This window comes from Anabas testudineus, chromosome 18 (genome assembly GCF_900324465.2).
Source record: "Anabas testudineus chromosome 18, fAnaTes1.2, whole genome shotgun sequence".
NCBI classification, from domain to species: Eukaryota; Metazoa; Chordata; class Actinopteri; order Anabantiformes; family Anabantidae; genus Anabas; species Anabas testudineus.
This window is the reverse complement of record NC_046627.1, coordinates 9,690,150-9,708,575: the sequence shown is the minus strand read 5'-3', so window position 1 is coordinate 9,708,575 and position 18,426 is coordinate 9,690,150. Positions and strand designations below refer to the sequence as shown.

Below are 18,426 nucleotides of genomic sequence, written 5' to 3'. Positions count from 1 at the left end.
TCAAGTTATCAAAGTATTTCAGACAAAGCAGAACATTAAATGTAGTTAAATATATGGAACATGGAGACAATGATCCAAGTGTCCATTTAAAACAAATAACAAATTGACCAGTTGGCAACAAGAAAGTTTACTTTGTTTTAGTTGTTTAATGATGATAAATGAGACAAATCCTAATTAGTCCAGAAGCTACAATTAGCAATTAACCCTGCATGATATACACCCACCATTAATCCCAATCATCTATTTGCAACTCACTTTAATTTAAACTTTACCTCTACCAGGGAGCCTGATCTTCTTTAAACTAAGACAAATCTTTATTTAGGAAGACTTTCCATTAACTTACAATGTCTTTCCGTTGGAACTGATCTTCCTAAGGACTGGTGCTATAGTTGTTGTAAGTTGTGTTTGTATTATTGCTTTGTTTGTATTATTGTTTTGTTTGTATTACTGTTTCCTGCACCCCAACCGGTCGAGTGCTCTATAAATAAATGTATTATTATTATTATTATTATTATTATAACTGTAGCTCTTAATTCATTCTAATTAAAAAATAGGTTACATCACAACATGGTCATTACATTACTTCCAAAATTTGGTTGCAATTAGTTGTATAGGAATGTAACCTTTAGGAGGCAGGGTCACTAGAGCACAAAGCTGATTTATGTTGTCACAACGAGTTTGCCCAACAACTTTTAAAAAGACCAATTTAAAAATATGTTTCCAATCTGATATATTTACACTTTTGTGCACAAAATAGTTTCTTCTTACTTAAAAAAAACTTAAAATAAGTGTAAACATGAACATGAATTATTTTATTTTGCAGGAATTTTGCTGTTGTTCTTCTATAACTTGTGTTAGATAATTCAGTGGTCACTTTTCCCAAAAGATCTAACTCATTCTGACACAATGAAACACATTTATGGCAACAGATAAAATAACCTTAAGCTGATTTAGAGTATCATTACTGATGGTGCCTGTCAGGAGTTTGTCACCTATGATGAGTTTCACCTATGATGAATTTCACTCCTTGCTAAGAAACCCTGCAGTCAGACAGATGAGACACAGACAGCGTAGTCTTTGTACAAAGGGCACCTCCTCAGTGTAACACCCTGAGAGAGTACACCGAGGGAGTTCCTTGGTCCTTTATTTATAGTCATGTGATATAAGAATGTACACAGTGTGAGTGGGTGTGATGATGTGTATGTGTGTATGTCTCTATGTCTGTGTGTGGGAGCCGGGCTACTCCGGTCCTGTGGTTATGTGTTATGGGTGAAGGCTGTGTGTTTTCTCTTAACAGTGCTGTTGATGTGCCACCTAAATTACACTGCCTCTGTCTTTATTGGTTATAGATGATTCATCATGTTGATCGTTTAGTCATTATTCATTAAAAACCCATTTAAATAGTAGCTGATGTTGTGAACAACCAACACTAGAGACAGAGACACTTTTACATTAAAAGTAAATTCAATGTGTATGTTTTTACAACATGTTGACATAAACTTTTCTTAATGTAGAACCAGCTGCATCTGCTCCTTTGGATGGTACCAACCCACCCTTAACAGACGATCTGTACTATTCTACAATCAATGAGGTAAGAACATGAGCAATAGAAATTCATATCATTTGAGATGATTGTAGAGGTGATACAGTGGGGTCAAAAATGGGTCGGCTGTTGTCTGTGGACATGCTCTCACCATGCAAATGTTAGGTTAGAGTTAATTTGTGACTTTAATTTGCCCAGACGTGTGAAATGGACTCCACCTTTCACCCAATGACAGCTAAGACTGAATACTTGACACTATGAGTTCAAACAGTTAAGATCATGGATGGATGGATTGTAGAGACCGAAATCTACTGCGATTTCAAACCTGACTTAGATTTTCTTATATTTATATATTTTTCCTCACATTTTTTTGACAACAAATATCCATGTTTATCTATTAAAGTCATCTTCACCTCTTAAATTATAGCAGTTCTATGAGTTAGATTTTTTCAGTACATTTTCTGTGTCTTACAGGTTTCAGTGAGCTGACTGAAGGAGGAGCTTTAAACACAGTTACCCTCAGTGTGTCTAAACTAATACCATGATGACTTGTGAAAATAAGGAAGTAAGCCAGTTGTTTGTTTAGTGTAGTAACTAATCAAGCTGTTTCAAATTTATATGTGTTTACTACAAAATAAAAGTGATGTGTTCATACTTGACCATAATGTGAACTACAGCTACTCCATAACAAACAGTCTTGTGTGTAGAATGCACAAATAACACATTACAGCTCACCTGGAAGAAAACAGGTGAGGTTTATTAGTATTATTATGGTGACAGTCTGCAGTGATACCCGCTCTCTGTGTTGAACATGGTCTAGCGTGCAGTGGCCAAAACAAGTACTACAAAAAAACACAAAAACATCTGTCATATAAAAACTAAAAAATTTTTTTCTACCTGTTTTACAAAAAAAAGAAAGAAAACAGCAGCAAGAAAAGCTATTTTCACTTTCACAAAATAGTAAGTGAAACTATTTTTAATTATTATTTGAACCACATTTGACAGACATAATCGAGATTCAAGAGAGTAAAAGGAGACCCAACCTGATGACCTTGAGTTTTCCACTCATGTCACTAGATCAGCCGTCCATTGACATCTATTAGACCATTAAATATCAAGCAGTGAGTAGATTTGTCCTTTATGTGTATTTCAAATGAAAGTATAGAAACTCAAAGTATTTCACACTGAAACCAGGAGAAAAACATAAAACATGTAGAGAGACTGGATTTTGCTCAGTTTACCTTTTCTTGAGGTGACAGATGTCAGCTACTCTTAGCACTGACATACAACACACAACAAGCAGCTCTAAGGCAGCATTAAATTACTTTTTGACAACTTGGAACATCAGGAAATGTGCAGATAGAAATGTTTTCACCATTTGTCTTGGCTTTTCAATTGTATAGTAAAATAAATGAAAATAAACTTACAATCAAGAGAACATGGTCCTGTTCTTTGTCTGTGGATTCAGAGGTTGGTTGGACAATATGATGATGATGATGATGATGATGATGATGATGATGATGATGATGATGATGATGATATGTCCTGACAACATATCCACAAACTGAAAGGAGCTCTGGAGCAGCTTTGTTCTTACACAAACAATCCACTGAAATCAGGGGGATGAGAATAAAAACTGTGAATTTATATCACAGATCGTTTTGCAGGATGCAGCAGAACATAGGTCTAAATAACTTACATGTAATAACATGGTATAAACTGTGTGATCTAGCAACAACCACCAGAGTGCACTGCTTACTAGGTTTTTAAGTCAAGCTTTTGTAAACCACTTCTCACAAATTAGATTGTATATTCAGGAACAATTTAATTCTAATTATCTACTAAAATAACTTGTCCACTCAGCTGTAAACTGTTATAATAAAGATAATAATAAAAATAAACTTGTCTTGTCTTGTACTGCAGTTGCATCTGTTCATAATTTGTCTGTATCCTGAACATCCATCTTCTTCCACTTATCTGGGGCCAAGTCGCAGAGGCAGCAGTCTAAGCAGGAATGTCCAGACTTCCCTCTCCCTAGACATCTCTTTCAGGTCTTCTTGCGAAACACTGAAGCATTCCCAGGACAGCCGGGAGACCTAATCCTTCCAATGTGTCCTAGGTCTTCCCCAGAGCCTTCTTCCAGTGGGACATGTTCAGAACACATCCTCTAGAAGGTGTCCCAGGTGTATCTAAAGCAGATGACCTAGCCACCTCAGCTTTATATGTTACTTATAGAGAGCCTGTCTTGTGACTCAGCTCCTTCATCACCATGACAGACCTGTACACCGACATTATTACTGCTGGAGATCCGTTTGTCAATTTTATGCTTCCAGGAGATTAAGTATCTTGAGGTCTTGTTCACAAGTGTACCTCACTTGTAAACAAGACTGTGTTGCCTGTGTTTGCGACAAAGTCAGAGAGGCCAGACTGAGATGGTTTGGACATGTTCAGAGGAGGGATAGTGAGTATATTGGTAGAAGGATGTTGGAGATGGAGCTGCCAGGCAGGAGGACAAGAGGACGACCAAAGAGGAGATATATGGATGTCTTAACAGGGTTAACAGTGTCAGATAAAGGTTTAACAGAGGACTTTTCATAGTGTCTTTGCCAGAAAAATATTTTAATTTGTCTAATATTGAAAATAAGGAATTTTCACAAGTAATATAATTTTCAGTCAGCACCATTTGTACTGTACTTTGTGTTTAGTGTTAATTTACTGATGTTAGAGTGCTAATACACTAAGGATGACATGTTGAAATCACCAAACCAACCAAACATCAGTATGTTAGCAGTGTCACTGTGAAATTGTTACAATAAGACATGAACCATTCTCTCAACTTACCTTTGTGGTTTGAGTTGAAATGCAGCATAGCGGACGTAGTATATTTTTAACACACGTATCTGTAAAAGGTTTTGGCCTTCTAGTGATTTCAGTTCACCCACTAGATTATTTCTGCTGCAACAGTAGAGAATGTCCGTAATCTAAAAAAATAATCACATTAACAGCAGAGATATGAAAACAGGAAGAGGCCCCTCTGAGCACCTACATTACACTTCAGTCTGATGTTCAGTCAGCAGCAAGACAACATGGAGGTCACAGCTCTCTGCATCAAACTGCGTGAGTACTGAGTCTGTTTCTGTTACTTTCTAGTACAAACTTTTAGTTTTAGGTTTTTTTCTGTATCACTACATTGATCTTATAACCATCTGTTGCTTTTTTTTTTTTGTCTCTTTAGTGATGATTGTGATGATGCTGCTGAGTGAACATGATCAGAAAGTTTGTAAGTACCAGTTATATACTCACTGAACACATTTAGCATTTTGAAGGATATGTTTTCATTTTTGTTTTGTGGTTTAAAAGATGTCTAAAACAGGAAAATGTGTTTATTTCTTATTCTGGTGATCAAACCATTTTTGGATTAGTGGTTAGAAAGAAGGGTTTGTCCAATCAATACTGGAAACATGCTGCCATTAATCATTTTACACTAGTTCAGTCTTTTATTCTGTTTTTTTGAAAATATATTCCAGCTGTTTTGTGAGTCTCTTTATTTTTCTTTGTTTCAGATGCAGCTTCTCTTCATATTGATCCAAACAGAGCACAGTTCTTTGTATATGAGTCACTAACCTTTCATTGTGAGGGGGTCTCTGATTGTGAAGTTGTACATGAGTCCAAAGGGAAAATATCATGTAATAAAACTAATAGCAGAACATCAACAGGGTCGTCCTGCACCGTTACAAATGTTTATGTAGATGACAGTGGAAAATACTGGTTTGATGCTGGAGGTGGGAACAAAAGCAACATTGTCAACATCGATGTCACTGGTAAGTTTTTATCATGACAACAACATCCATCCATCCATCCATCCATTTTCTTCCGCTTATCCGGGGCCGGGTCGCGGGGGGAGCAGCTTAAGCAGAGATGCCCAGACTTCCCTCTCCCTAGACACCTCCTCCAGCTCTTCCGGGGGGACACCGAGGCGTTCCCAGGCCAGCCGAGAGACATAGTCCCTCCAACGTGTCCTGGGTCTTCCCCGGGGCCTCCTCCCGGTGGGACAGGACCGGAAAACCTCCCCTACGAGGCGTCCCGGGGGCATCCGAAACAGATGCCCAAGCCACCTCAACTGGCCCCTCTCGATGCAGAGGAGCAGCGGCTCTACTCCGAGCTCCTCCCGGGTGACTGAGCTCCTCACCCTATCTCTAAGGGTGCGCCCAGCCACTCTGCGGAGGAAACTCATTTCGGCCGCTTGTATCCGCGACCTTGTCCTTTCGGTCATGACCCAAAGCTCATGACCATAGGTGAGGGTGGGAACGTAGACTGACCAGTAAATCGAGAGCTTTGCCTTTCAGCTCAGCTCCTTTTTCACCACGACGGACCGGTACACCGACCGCATTACTGCTGCCGATGCACCAATCCGTCTGTCAATCTCACGCTCCCTATTTCCCTCACTCGTGAACAAGACCCCAAGATACTTAAACTCCTCCACTTGAGGGAGGATCTCCCCCCCAACCTGGAGGGTGCAAGCCACCTTTTTCCGGTTGAGAACCATGGCCTCGGACTTGGAGGTGCTGATTCTCATCCCAGCCCCTTCACACTCGGCTGCAAACCGCCCTGCCTGCTGGAGGTCCCGGTCTGATGAGGCCAACAGGACAACATCATCTGCAAAAAGCAGAGATGAAATCCTGTGATTCCCAAACCGGATTCCCTCCGACCCCTGGCTGCGCCTAGAAATCGGTGACAAAGGGCAGCCCTGTCGGAGTCCAACATGCACCGGGAACATGTCTGACTTACTACCGGCAATGCGAACGAAGCTCCTACTCCGGTCATACAAGGACCGAATGGCCCTTAACAAAGGGTCCCGAATCCCGTATTCCCGGAGTACCCCCCACAGGATGCCACGAGGGACGCGGTCAAACGCCTTCTCCAAGTCTACAAAACACATGTAGACTGGATGGGCGAACTCCCATGAACCCTCGAGCACCCTAGCAAGAGTATGGAGCTGGTCCAGTGTTCCACGGCCAGGACGAAAACCGCATTGTTCTTCCTCGATCCAAGGTTCGACTAGCGGCCTAACTCTCCTCTCCAGCACTCTGGAATAGACTTTCCCAGGGAGGCTGAGGAGTGTGATCCCCCTATAGTTGGAACACACCCTCCGGTCCCCCTTTTTAAAAAGAGGAACCACCACCCCGGTCTGCCAGTCCAGAGGTACTGTCTCTGATCTCCACGCGATGCTGCAAAGGCGTGTCAACCAAGACAGCCCTACAACATCCAGAGACTTAAGGTACTCGGGGCGAATTTCATCCACCCCTGGTGCCTTGCCACCGAGGAGCTTACTGACTACCTCGGTGACTTCGACCAGGGAAATGGACGAATCAACCTCCGAGTCCCCAGCCTCTGCTTCCTCAACAGAAGCCGTGTCAACGGGGTTGAGGAGATCCTCAAAGTATTCCTTCCACCGTCCTACAACGTCCCCAGTCGAAGTCAGCAACTCCCCACCTCCACTGTAAACAGTGTTGGCGGGAAACCGCTTTCCCCTTATGAGGCGCCGGACGGTTTGCCAGAATTTCCTTGAGGCAGACCGATAGTCCTCCTCCATGGCCTCGCCGAACTCTTCCCAGGTCCGAGTTTTTGCCTCTGCGACCGCGCGGGCTGCGGCACGTTTGGCCTGCCGATACCCATCAGCTGCATCAGGAGTCCCACAGGCCAACCAGGCCTGATAAGACTCCTTCTTCAGCTTGACGGCTTCCCTTACTTCCGGTGTCCACCACCGGGTTCGGGGATTGCCGCCACGACAGGCACCAGAGACCCTACGGCCACAGCTCCGAACAGCCGCATTGACAATGGAGGTGGAAAACATGGTTCACTCGGACTCAATGTCTCCAGGCTCCCTCGGGACCTGATTGTAGCTCTCCCGGAGGTGGGAGTTGAAGACCTCTCTGACAGAGGGTTCCACGAGACGTTCCCAACAGACCCTCACAATACGTTTGGGTCTGCCAGGTCTATCCAGCTCCCTCCTCCGCCATCGGATCCAACTCACCACCAGGTGGTGATCAGTTGACAGCTCAGCCCCTCTCTTCACCCGAGTGTCCAAGACATATGGTCGGAGGTCAGATGACACAACCACAAAGTCGATCATAGACCTCCAACCTAGGGTGTCCTGGTGCCACGTGCACTGATGGACACCCTTATGCTTGAACATGGTGTTCGTTATGGACAAGCTGTGACTAGCACAGAAGTCCAATAACAAAACACCACTCGGGTTCAGATCAGGGAGGCCGTTCCTCCCAATCACGCCCCTCCAGGTATCACTGTCATTGCCCACGTGGGCGTTGAAATCCCCCAGTAGGACGACAGAGTCCCCAGTCGGAGCACCTCCCAGTACCCCTTCCAGAGACCCTATGAAAGCTGGGTACTCTACACCGCTATTTGGCCCGTAGGCACAAACAACAGTGAGAGACCTATCCCCTACCCGAAGGCGCAGGGAAACAACTCTCTCGTCCACCGGGGAAAACTCCAACACATGGCAGCTGAGCTGGGGGGCTATAAGCAAGCCCACCCCTGCCCGCCGCCTCTCACCATGGGCAACTGCAGAGTAGAAGAGAGTCCAACCTCTCTCAAGGAGTTGTGTTCCAGAGCCCAGACTGTGTGTGGAAGTGAGCCCGACTATCTCTAGCCGGTACCGCTCAACCTCCAACACAAGTTCAGGCTCCTTTCCACCCAGTGAGGTGACATTCCATGTCCCAATTGCCAGATTCTTTGTCCAGGGATTGGGTTGTCGAGGCACCTCCACACGGCTGCCACCCAATCCACACTGCACCGACCCCTTATGCGCCTTCCTGCGGGTGGTGGGCCTACGGGAAGGCGGTCCCACGTCGCTCCTTCGGGCTGCGCCCGGCCGGGTCCCGTGGGAGAGATCCCAGCCCTGACAACAACATTTTGTCATAAACTCAACATGAGTGTATCATTAAATCAGCTTTTACATCCTTGTTGTTCAGATGGTTCCGTGATCATGGAAATTCCTGCTCTTCCTGTGATGGAGGGAGAAGATGTAACTCTGACTTGTAGAAACAAGACAACTTCCTCACAGACATTAGCTCATTTCTATAATTACGGAATCTTCATCAGTAACAGCTCTACGGGAAACATGATCATTAACAGTGTTTCCAAGTCTAATGAAGGACTCTACAAGTGCAGCATCTCTGGATTTGGACAATCCCCAGAGAGCAGGATGATCATCAGAGGTGAGACACATCAATATTTTAAAATACAGTTTATATGTAGATGTGATATAAATGACAACTGTAGTTTTAGATATAGGCTTTAAGATTTAGATATGTCTTTACATCTTTAAAAACTTAAATCTTTAGACCTTACATTTTATTTGTTAATTTTTAAACTCTTGTCAAAATATTGTAAGTGTCCCTGCATCTTATAAGAATACTTTGTACACTCATTTCAGATGGTCAGAAAAAGACAGTTACTCCCTCTTACTCTTCCAGTTCCAATCCATGGATTATTGTTAGGGTTTTCCTGCTGGTTCTGCTGGTGTTGGTGGGGCTACTTTTTTTTGTCAAAGGTTTCTGTCACAGAGGTAAAAACAATAAAGTGAAAAATACATTTTGCCAAAACATTTTGCTGTTGTTAGAGCTTCTTACTTATAAAGTGCTGCTTCCCAACAAGTCAGTAATAGTGTGGATAGGTGGGTCCAAACAAACTGTGAATTTAGTTTAAAAAAATGTCAAACTGGTTCTGAAAGACACACATATTCTAAGTGATTGTTGACAATTTCAGATTAAATATAAATGCAATGTCATCTGGGGTGGGACTATTTTGGCAAGATGCTGATTTGTTTTTTTTTTGTTTGTTTTTTTTAGAAGCAGCTGTATCAGCTGGAGAATGTGGATTTTCTTATGTTAAATAACTTTAGTTGGAAACAAACACACATATTTATTAATTTTTTAGACAAGTTAATTTTCCAAGCACCAAGTATAATACATTGTCGTTTTCACAATTAACAAATTGTAATTACAACATAGAAAACATATAGTGTACGTGCAAATCAGAGATCAACTTAGAATTAGAATCACTCAGAATGACATGCAGCTTTTATTTTGATCTTTTAAAATGGTTAAAATATAAGTGTCAGGTTAATATTCTAATCTAAATGAAATGTTTTTGAAATGGTGTTACTATAGTTTGGAATATTTGTAGTTAAATTAAGGTTAATGAATAAATCAATGTGTCAGTAGTCATGTTTAACAGTTTCATGAACCGGTTTACAGGTATTTTGTCATCATTTTAACACAGAAGGATTTTTTTGTTGGTCTTTGTCGTCTTCATCTGTAAAATTATAGCGTCAAGTTTGGAAATAAGTTTTTGGGGGAAAAAAGGTTCAAATTAAACTTTCAGCAGTAAATTGACATGTTGTAATTTGTTTTATTTATATTTGTTCTGTATGTTTTTTATTTCTTACAGGTTTTGGAGAGTGAGTTGACTGAAGGAGGAGCTTTAAAGGCCAGTTACCCTCAGTGTTTGTAAATTAATAACACAATGATTTGACTTTGACAGTAAAACAGCTGTATGTTTAATGTAGTCACTTAACAAGCTGTTTCAAAGCCATGTGTTTACTACAAAATATAAATGATGCATTTTAACATCAGTGTTTACTTTATATAATATAAACACTGCATTCTGTATCTCCTTTACTTCTTAAAGGCTGAGTCTCTTTTAATCAGTTTCTGCCAGTTTTATCGGCTTGTTCCATCAGCAGCGTCTGTTCACACATGTGAAAATACTTTAAACAGCATAGAGCTGCTGCTGACTTTTAAATAAACTCGCTGTGGTCAACTTCTAACTTCATAGTGTTGCTTCATTTAATCTGAAACACTCTAACACATCTTACTTCTTTGCGGTCAACAACGTGATGTTCCTGTGAAGCTGATGCAGCACATCTGACCTTTGACTGACAAGTATCTACAAGAGGCCTGATAGAAAAAAAGTCTGCTAATGAATTTGCACCTTATATATAAAATTCCCCACTCGGTCCTTCCTTGGAGCGGTCTTATTCCTTTAAGCTCGGGTCCTCTAACAAAGGCCTGGGAGCTTGAGGGTCCTGCGCAGTATCTCAGCTGTTCCTAGGACTGCACTCTTCTGGACAGAGATCTCAGATGTTGTTCCTGGGATCTGCTGGAGCCACTCTCCCAGTTTGGGAGTCACAGCCCCCAGTGTTCCTATTACCACAGGTACCACTTGGGCCTTCACCTTCCATATCTTTTCCAGCTCTTCTTTCAGCCCTTGGTACTTCTCGATCTTCTTGTGCTCCTTCTTCCTTATGTGGCTATCACTTGGGATTGCTACATCTATCACTACAGCCTTGTTCTCCTATATATATATATATACATATATATATATCTTCTTCTTCTTCTTCTCTTTCGGCTTTTCCCATCAGGGGTCGCCACAGCGAATCATCCTTTTCCACCTCACTCTATCATGAACATCTTCTACCCTAACACTAGCCAACCTCATGTCCTCTGTTATAACATCCATATATCTCCTCTTTGGTCGTCCTCTTGTCCTCCTGCCTGGCAGCTCCATCTCCAACATCCTTCTACCAATATACTCACTATCCCTCCTCTGAACATGTCCGAACCATCTCAGTCTGGCCTCTCTGACTTTGTCGCTAACACAGGCAACGTGAGCCGTCCCTCTGATGTACTCGTTCCTTATTCTGTCTAACCTGGTCACTCCTAAGGAGAACCTCAACATCTTCATCTCTGCTACCTCCATCTCAGCCTCTTGTCTCTTTCTCACTGCTACCGTCTCTAACCCATACAGCAGAGCTGGTCTCACCACTGTCTTGTACACCTTTCCTTTGAGTCTTGCTGACACTCTTTTGTAACACAACACTCCTGATACTTTCCTCCACCCGCTCCAACCTGCCTGCACTCTCCTCTTCACCTCTTTTCCACACTCCATCACACTGAACTGTTGACCCCAAGTACTTAAACTCCTGCACCTTCTTCACCTCAGCCCCCTGTAACCTAACGCTTCTACCTTGATCCCTCTCGTTTAGACACATGTATTCTGTCTTACTACGACTGACCTTCATGCCTCTTCTTTCCAGAGCAAACCTCCACCTTTCCAGCTGTTCCTCTACCTGCTCTCTACTCTCACTGCAAATTACAATGTCATCTGCAAACATCATTGTCCAGGGAGATTCCTGTCTGACCTCATCTGTCAGCCTGTCCATCAACATAGCAAACAAGAAGGGACTCAAAGCTGATCCTTGGTGTAGTCCCACCTCCACCTTGAACTCCTCTGTCTGACCTACAGCACATCTCACCACTGTCATACTTCTCTCATACATGTCCAGAACTACTCTGACGTACTTCTCTGCCACTCCCGACGACCTCATACAGTACCACAGCTCCTCCCTCGGCACCCTGTCATACGCCTTCTCTAAATCTACAAAGACACAATGCAGCTCCTTCTGACCATCTCTGTACTTTTCCATCAACATTCTCAAAGCAAAAATGGCATCAGTGGTGCTCTTACGGGGCATGAAAACCATACTTCTGCTCACAAATCTCCACCTTCTTCCTAAGCCTGGCTTCCACTACTCTTTCCCACAGCTTCATTGTGTGGCTCATCAACTTTATTCCTCTGTAGTTGCTGCAGTTCTCCGTGTCACCCTTGTTCTTAAAGATCGGAACCAGAACGCTTCTCCTCCATTCCTCATCACCTCTGTTGCCCTCACCAACCTGCCCATTAAAGTCTGCTCCAACAACTACTCTCTCTCCTCTGGGGATACTCTCTATGACCTCATCAAAGTCACTCCAGAATGTCTCCTTCTCTTCTAACTCACAGCCAACCTGTGGCGCATACCCACTGACTACATTCATCATCACCCCTTCAATTTCTAGCTTTAGGCTCATCACCCTGTCTGAGACTCTTTTCACCTCTAGAACACTGTTTACAAACTCCCCCTTCAGGATCACTCCTTTTGAATGATTCGCATGGTTATTTTGGCAATTTTTACGCCGAATGCCCTTCCTGACGCAACCCTCTCTATTTATCCGGGCTTGGGACCGGCACAGAAGTCACTGGCTTGCAACCCCTGTGGCTAGATTATATATATATATATATATATATATATATATATATATATATATATATATATATATATATATATATATATATATATATATATATATACTAGGGTCATTATAATCAGACAGAATTGTTTTATTTCTTTTTTTTTATATAGAAGTAAGAAAACCTGGCTATTTCTCTACCTAAAATGCTAATAAAATTTTATCTGATATTCTTGAGCTGATAAGTCACAGTCCTGGTATTTCATGCCCTTATTGAACAGCAAACATTTCCTGTACACCTCTGACATATTGTTGTGTAGTGTATTTTTCGTTGTTACTTTGTCTTGTTTGCTTCATATTAATGTAATGTAATGTTCGCATTTTGCCTGCATTTCGCAGTGATTACGTTTGTTACTTTGTATTTCTGTTTATGGTTTTTGTTTGTACTTACTCAGCGTATTCTTCGGGTCTCTTTATGTTGGTACTTGTTAGTGTTTGGTTGGTTTCCCCCTCTTCCTGTGTTTTGTTAATAAATGTATCCTCCCTGTCAGTCCCATTCCTCACAACATCATTTTTAATGGGTTAAAGTGTAGGCTCTGACTGGGCCACTACCAAATGGAGATGGGAAACAACCATTCTTTTCCTCCTTAACTTTGATGTTTAGGGTCATTGTCCTACTGCATCACCCAACTTTGTCTGTGATTAAGTTATATGTTATTTAGCTAATTCTATTCATTGTTGAGTCAAAACTTTTACGTACTCAACAATAAATAATAGGCATAACAAATGGACCAACTGAACATGGACAAAATAAAAGAAACAACAAAGAGTCCCAAAAACAGAGTTTACAGGGATTGAACTAATTACAATTACCTAGTGTTCCAAGTCAGAAATAGCACATCAGATACAGGGTTTACACAAACTAGTTTCAGAGAGCAGCAAAGCAACTGCCACGAGCAGCTTCTTACCCAAGAGTACAGCTGCCCCTGAGCTGTCTGTGGTTTGCTGGTTGAGGTAGCAATGCTGGTTCAATAAGAAGAGGAGCAGCAATGGGATGTTCAGAGAGTGTTGTTTGAAAGTGTCTGATTACTTCTGCTGATGTATTTCCAGTTTTCCTTTTTCATAACTCTGCAACAATTTCTCTTTTAAAAAATCCACTTTTAGTTTGGCATTATGGAATAGTAAATGTAGATTAATGAGAATGAAAATAATTTCTTTGTATTTCCAACTACAACATGCTTGGTGTTGTACTGCAGGGGGCAGAGTAGGACTTGTGAATTAAATGTGTGTTTGCATGTGTGTTTTTCTGAGTTAAAGATAAAAACAAAAAATAAACTAAAGAAATAAAAACATGAAAATCAAGTTACTGATACTGCATTTATGTGTGTATTTGTGGAAACTTGCAATCTTAGAATAAGCTATTAATAAAAAAATAACCAAACATCAGTGTGTCAGCAGTGTCACTGTGAAATTGCTACAATAGGACATGAACCATTTTCTCAACTTACTGCTGTGGTTTGAGTTCAAATGCAGCATAGCGGCTGTAGAAGTAATATATTTTTAATTCTGATACCTGTAAAACACTTTGACCTACTGATGATTTCAGTTCACCCGCTAGATTATTTCTGCTGCAAGAGAAGAAAAAGTTTGTGATCTGAAAAAAAATAATTCACAGCAGATGTGAGAAAACACGAAGTAACACCTCTGTGCACCTACATTACACTTCAGTCTGATGTTCAGTCAGCAGCAAGACAACATGGAGGTCATAGCTCTCTGCATCAAACTGTGTGAGTACTGAGTCTGTCTCTGTTACTTTATAGTACAAACATTAAGTTTGTGTTTTTTTCTGTATCAGCACATCTTATAACTATCTGTTGCTTCTTTGTTTTGTCTCCTCAGTGATAATTGTGATGCTGCTGCTAGGTGAACATGATCAGAAAGTTTGTAAGTACCAGTTATTTACTCACTGAACACATTTAGCATTTTGAAGGATATGGTTTATAGTTTTTAGTCTTTGTTTTGTAATTTATTTACAAGAAGTTGTAAACTAAAATTTATTTATTTCTTTTTCTGGTGATCCAACAATTTCTGACTTGTAGTTAGAATTAAAAACCTTGTTCAATCATCGCTGTAGTTATGCTGCTATTAATCATTTTACACTAGTTCAATCTTTTATTCTTATATTTAGAAAATATATTCCAGCTGTTTTGTGAATCTCTTTCTTTTTCTTTGTTTCAGATGCAGCTTCTCTTAATATTGATCCAAACAGAGCACAGTTCTTTCAATATGAGTCACTAACTTTTTATTGTGAGGGGGTCTCTTATTGTGAAGTTGTTCGCGAGTCCAATGGGAAAACACCCTCATGTAACTTCTCTCATAAGAGAACAGCAACAGGCTCGTCCTGCACTATAACAAATGTTTTTCCAGCTGACAGTGGAAAATACTGGTTTGAGGGTGAAGGTGGGAATAAAAGCAACAGTGTCATCATCACTGTCACTGGTAAGTTTTTATCATGACAACAACATTTTGTCATTAACTCAACATGAGTGTATCATTAAATCAGCTTTTACATCCTTGTTGTTCAGCTGGTTCAGTGATCCTGGAAATTCCTGCTCTTCCTGTGATGGAGGGTGAAGCTGTAACTCTGAGATGTAGAAATAAGACGACTTCCTCACAGAACTCAGCAGATTTTTATAATTATGGAGTCTTGATCAATAGCAGCTCTACAGGAAACATGATCATCCACAATGTTTCTAAGTCTAATGAAGGACTCTACAAGTGCAGCATCTCTGGAGCTGGAGAATCAGCAGAGAGCTGGTTGATGGTCAAAGGTGAGACAAAGAAACATTTGAAAATAGAGTTGTTAAGTAGATGTCGCATATATGACAACAGTTACACTAGATATAGTAGGCACCACATTATATTAGTTAATTGTCAAATAGCTGTCAAAATGTTTGGGAAATACAATACAATAGGTTCTATACTCATTTCAGATGGTCACAAACAGAGGGTTACTCCCTCTACCAACGAGACACTTACCCCCTGTTGTAAAGAAACAGTTACTTCCACTTCCAGTTCCACCCCATGGATCATTGTCACGGTTTTGCTGGTGGTTCTGCTGGTGGTGGGGCTAATTCTCTTTGTCAAAGGTAAATAAAATCAAGTTTAAAAATACATTTCCTATTTCCTTTTGTAAAAAAAATAGGTATTCAAAGATTCATCCCAACATGTCAGACACGGTGTGAATACGTGGGTTCAAACAAGATGTTAACTTAATAAAAACATGTTTTTAAGCACCAGAATGTTTTCTTAGTGGATATTTAGTACTTTGAAGTATGTTTAAGTATGATTTTTAACAAAGTTTGGTGAGAGCAAAGGAAATGTGCCATAAAATGACGATAATTAAAATATAGCAACATTATTTGTGTTATTGTTTACTAGATTTTTGCTTAATCTATAGCAAGTCAGTGCCAAATTTGAATCCTTATTATGGAAGACATTTTTAGCACAGTTTTGTTCTAATTTAATGAAACTGACTCTCATTGTGTCCATTTTATAAGTTAAACTTTTTTAATCTAAAAAGTGAGACTTCTTCTCCTCATGGTTTTTTATTGTTGACGTCATTTTTGCTGTATTGCAGTATTGTTTTATGTCTCCACACTGAGACCTGGATCAGGCTCAACAGGGAATCAAACAGGTGAGAAAACAAGACATGTATCTGTAAACTGGTCTGGACATATACATGACTTCCTTATCTACAGTAAGATAATTCCCCTGGCTTCTTTTATTAAGAGCACAAGGTCAGGTTGTCAAAGTATTTCAGACAAAGCAGAACATTAAAATGTAGTAAAATATATGAAATATGGAGACAATGATCCAAGTGTCCATTTAAAACAAATAACAAATTGACCAGTTGGCAACAAGAAAGTTTGATTTGTTTTAGTTGTTTAAAGATGTATTATATGAGACAAATCCTAATTAGTCCAGAAGCTACAATTAGCAATTAACCCTGCATGATATACACCCACCATTAATCCCAATCATCTATTTGCAACTCACTTTAATTTAAACTTTACCTCTACCAGGGAGCCTGATCTTCTTTAAACTAAGACATATCTTTATTTAGGAAGACTTTCCATTAACTTACAATGTCTTTCCGTTGGAACCGATCTTCCTAAGGACTGTTGCTATTGTTTTTGTAAGTTGTGTTTGTATTATTGTTTTGTTTGTATTATTGTTTCCTGGACCCCAACCAGTCGAGGCAGATGGCCATTTAACTTGAGCCTGATTCTGCTGAAGGTTTCTTCCTCTAGGGGGAGTTTTTCCTCTTCACTGTTTGCCTAGTGCTTGCTCAAGCTGATCATGTTGGGCTACATGTGTTTTTGTTTCTTTTGTTAAGCACTTTGTAACATATGTTTAAGAAAGTGCTCTACAAAAACATTTATTATTATTATTACTGAGGCTTTTAATTTATTTGAACTAATTAAAAAATAGGTTACATCAAAACATGGTCATTACATTACTTCCAAAATTTGGTTGCAATTAGTTGTATAGGAATGTAACTTTTAGGAGGCAGGGTCACTAGAGCATAAAGCTGATTTGTGTTGTCATAATGAGTTTGCCCAACAACCATCTAAAGGTCCAATTTAAGAATAACTGTTTCAAATCTGATATGTTTACACTTTTGTGCACAAAATAGTTTCTTCTTACTCAATAAACTTAAAATAAGTGTAAACTTAAACATGAATTATCTTATTATGCAGGAATTTTGTTGTTGTTCTTCTATAACTATTGTGTTGGATAAGTCAATGGCCACTTTCCCCAAAAGATCTAACTCATCCTGACACAATGAAACACATTTATGGCAACAGATAAAATAACCTTAAGCTGATTTAGAGCATCATTACTGATGGTTCAGTTGTTGTGTCAGCTAAATTACAGTACCTCTGTTTTTATTGGTCATTATTCATTAAAAACCCATTTGAATAGTAACTGATGTTGTGAACAACCAACACTAGAGACAGAGCCATTTTAACACTAAAAGTAAATTAAATGTGAATATTTTTGCAACATGTTGACATAAACTTTTCTTAATGTAGAACCAGCTGCATCAGTTCCTTTGGATGGTTCCAACCCACCTTCAAAAGATGATCTATACTATTCTACAATCCAGTATGTAAGAACATAGGCAATACAAATTCATGTCATTTGAGATGATGGTAGAGGTGATACGGTGGCGTCAAAAATGGGTAGGCTGTTGTCTGTGAACATGCTCCCGCCATGCAAATGTTAGGTTAGAGTTAATTTGTGACTTTAATTTGCCCATACGTGTTTAATGGATCCCACCTCTCACCAATGACAGCTAAGATTGACGACTTGACTCTGAGATCAAACAGTTAAAATCATGGATGGATGGATTTTAGAGGCTGAAATCTACTGCGTTTGCAAACCTGACTTAGATTTTCGTATATTTCTGTAAATTTTTTTGACAACAAACATCTATATTTATCTATTAAAGTCATCTTCATTTCTTAAATTATAACAGTTATACTATTTATATTTGTTCAGTACGTTTTCTGTGTCTTACAGGTTTCAGTGAGCTGACTGAAGAAGCTTTAAAACACAGTTACCCTCAGTGTGTCTAAACTAATACCACGATGACGTGTGAATTAGCATTATTATGGTGAAAGTCTGCAGTCATACCCACTCTCTATGTTGAACTTGGTTTGCAGTGCAGTGGTAAAAACAAGTATTACAAAAAAAACAAAAAAAAATCTGCCATTTAAGGACAGT

General features: G+C 40.1%; 2 protein-coding genes across 2 annotated transcripts; both read left to right on the top strand.

Moving 5' to 3' along the window:
• Nucleotides 1-4,629: 4,629 nt before the first annotated feature.
• LOC113168286 (low affinity immunoglobulin gamma Fc region receptor II-like) lies at nt 4,630-10,029 on the top strand. Its single transcript, XM_026369304.1, has 5 exons — nt 4,630-4,660; nt 4,779-4,823; nt 5,107-5,364; nt 8,536-8,781; nt 10,016-10,029. Exons 1-5 carry the CDS (start codon nt 4,630-4,632, stop codon nt 10,027-10,029), a joined length of 594 nt encoding a protein of 197 aa, XP_026225089.1.
• A 4,293-nt stretch (nt 10,030-14,322) lies between these two features.
• Nucleotides 14,323-18,278, top strand: LOC113168285 (low affinity immunoglobulin gamma Fc region receptor II-like). Its single transcript, XM_033326765.1, has 7 exons — nt 14,323-14,420; nt 14,533-14,577; nt 14,872-15,132; nt 15,219-15,464; nt 15,693-15,782; nt 16,274-16,330; nt 18,223-18,278. The coding sequence occupies exons 1-7, from the start codon at nt 14,366-14,368 to the stop codon at nt 18,276-18,278; spliced, it is 810 nt and encodes a 269-aa protein (XP_033182656.1). The 5' UTR covers nt 14,323-14,365.
• The last annotated feature ends 148 nt before the right edge of the window (nt 18,279-18,426 follow it).

What these genes read in the sequence shown, in the direction of transcription:
- LOC113168285 (XM_033326765.1), top strand. Translation starts at nt 14,366, where the DNA reads ATGTTCAGTCAGCAGCAAGACAACATGGAGGTCATAGCTCTCTGCATC. An exon ending in TGTCATCATCACTGTCACTG is followed by an intron (nt 15,133 to 15,218) that starts GTAAGTTTTTAT and finishes CTTGTTGTTCAG; the next exon opens with CTGGTTCAGTGATCCTGGAA. An exon ending in GAGCTGGTTGATGGTCAAAG is followed by an intron (nt 15,465 to 15,692) that starts GTGAGACAAAGA and finishes GTAAAGAAACAG; the next exon opens with TTACTTCCACTTCCAGTTCC.
- LOC113168286 (XM_026369304.1), top strand. Translation starts at nt 4,630, where the DNA reads ATGGAGGTCACAGCTCTCTGCATCAAACTGC. An exon ending in TGAACATGATCAGAAAGTTT is followed by an intron (nt 4,824 to 5,106) that starts GTAAGTACCAGT and finishes TCTTTGTTTCAG; the next exon opens with ATGCAGCTTCTCTTCATATT. An exon ending in TGTCAACATCGATGTCACTG is followed by an intron (nt 5,365 to 8,535) that starts GTAAGTTTTTAT and finishes CTTGTTGTTCAG; the next exon opens with ATGGTTCCGTGATCATGGAA.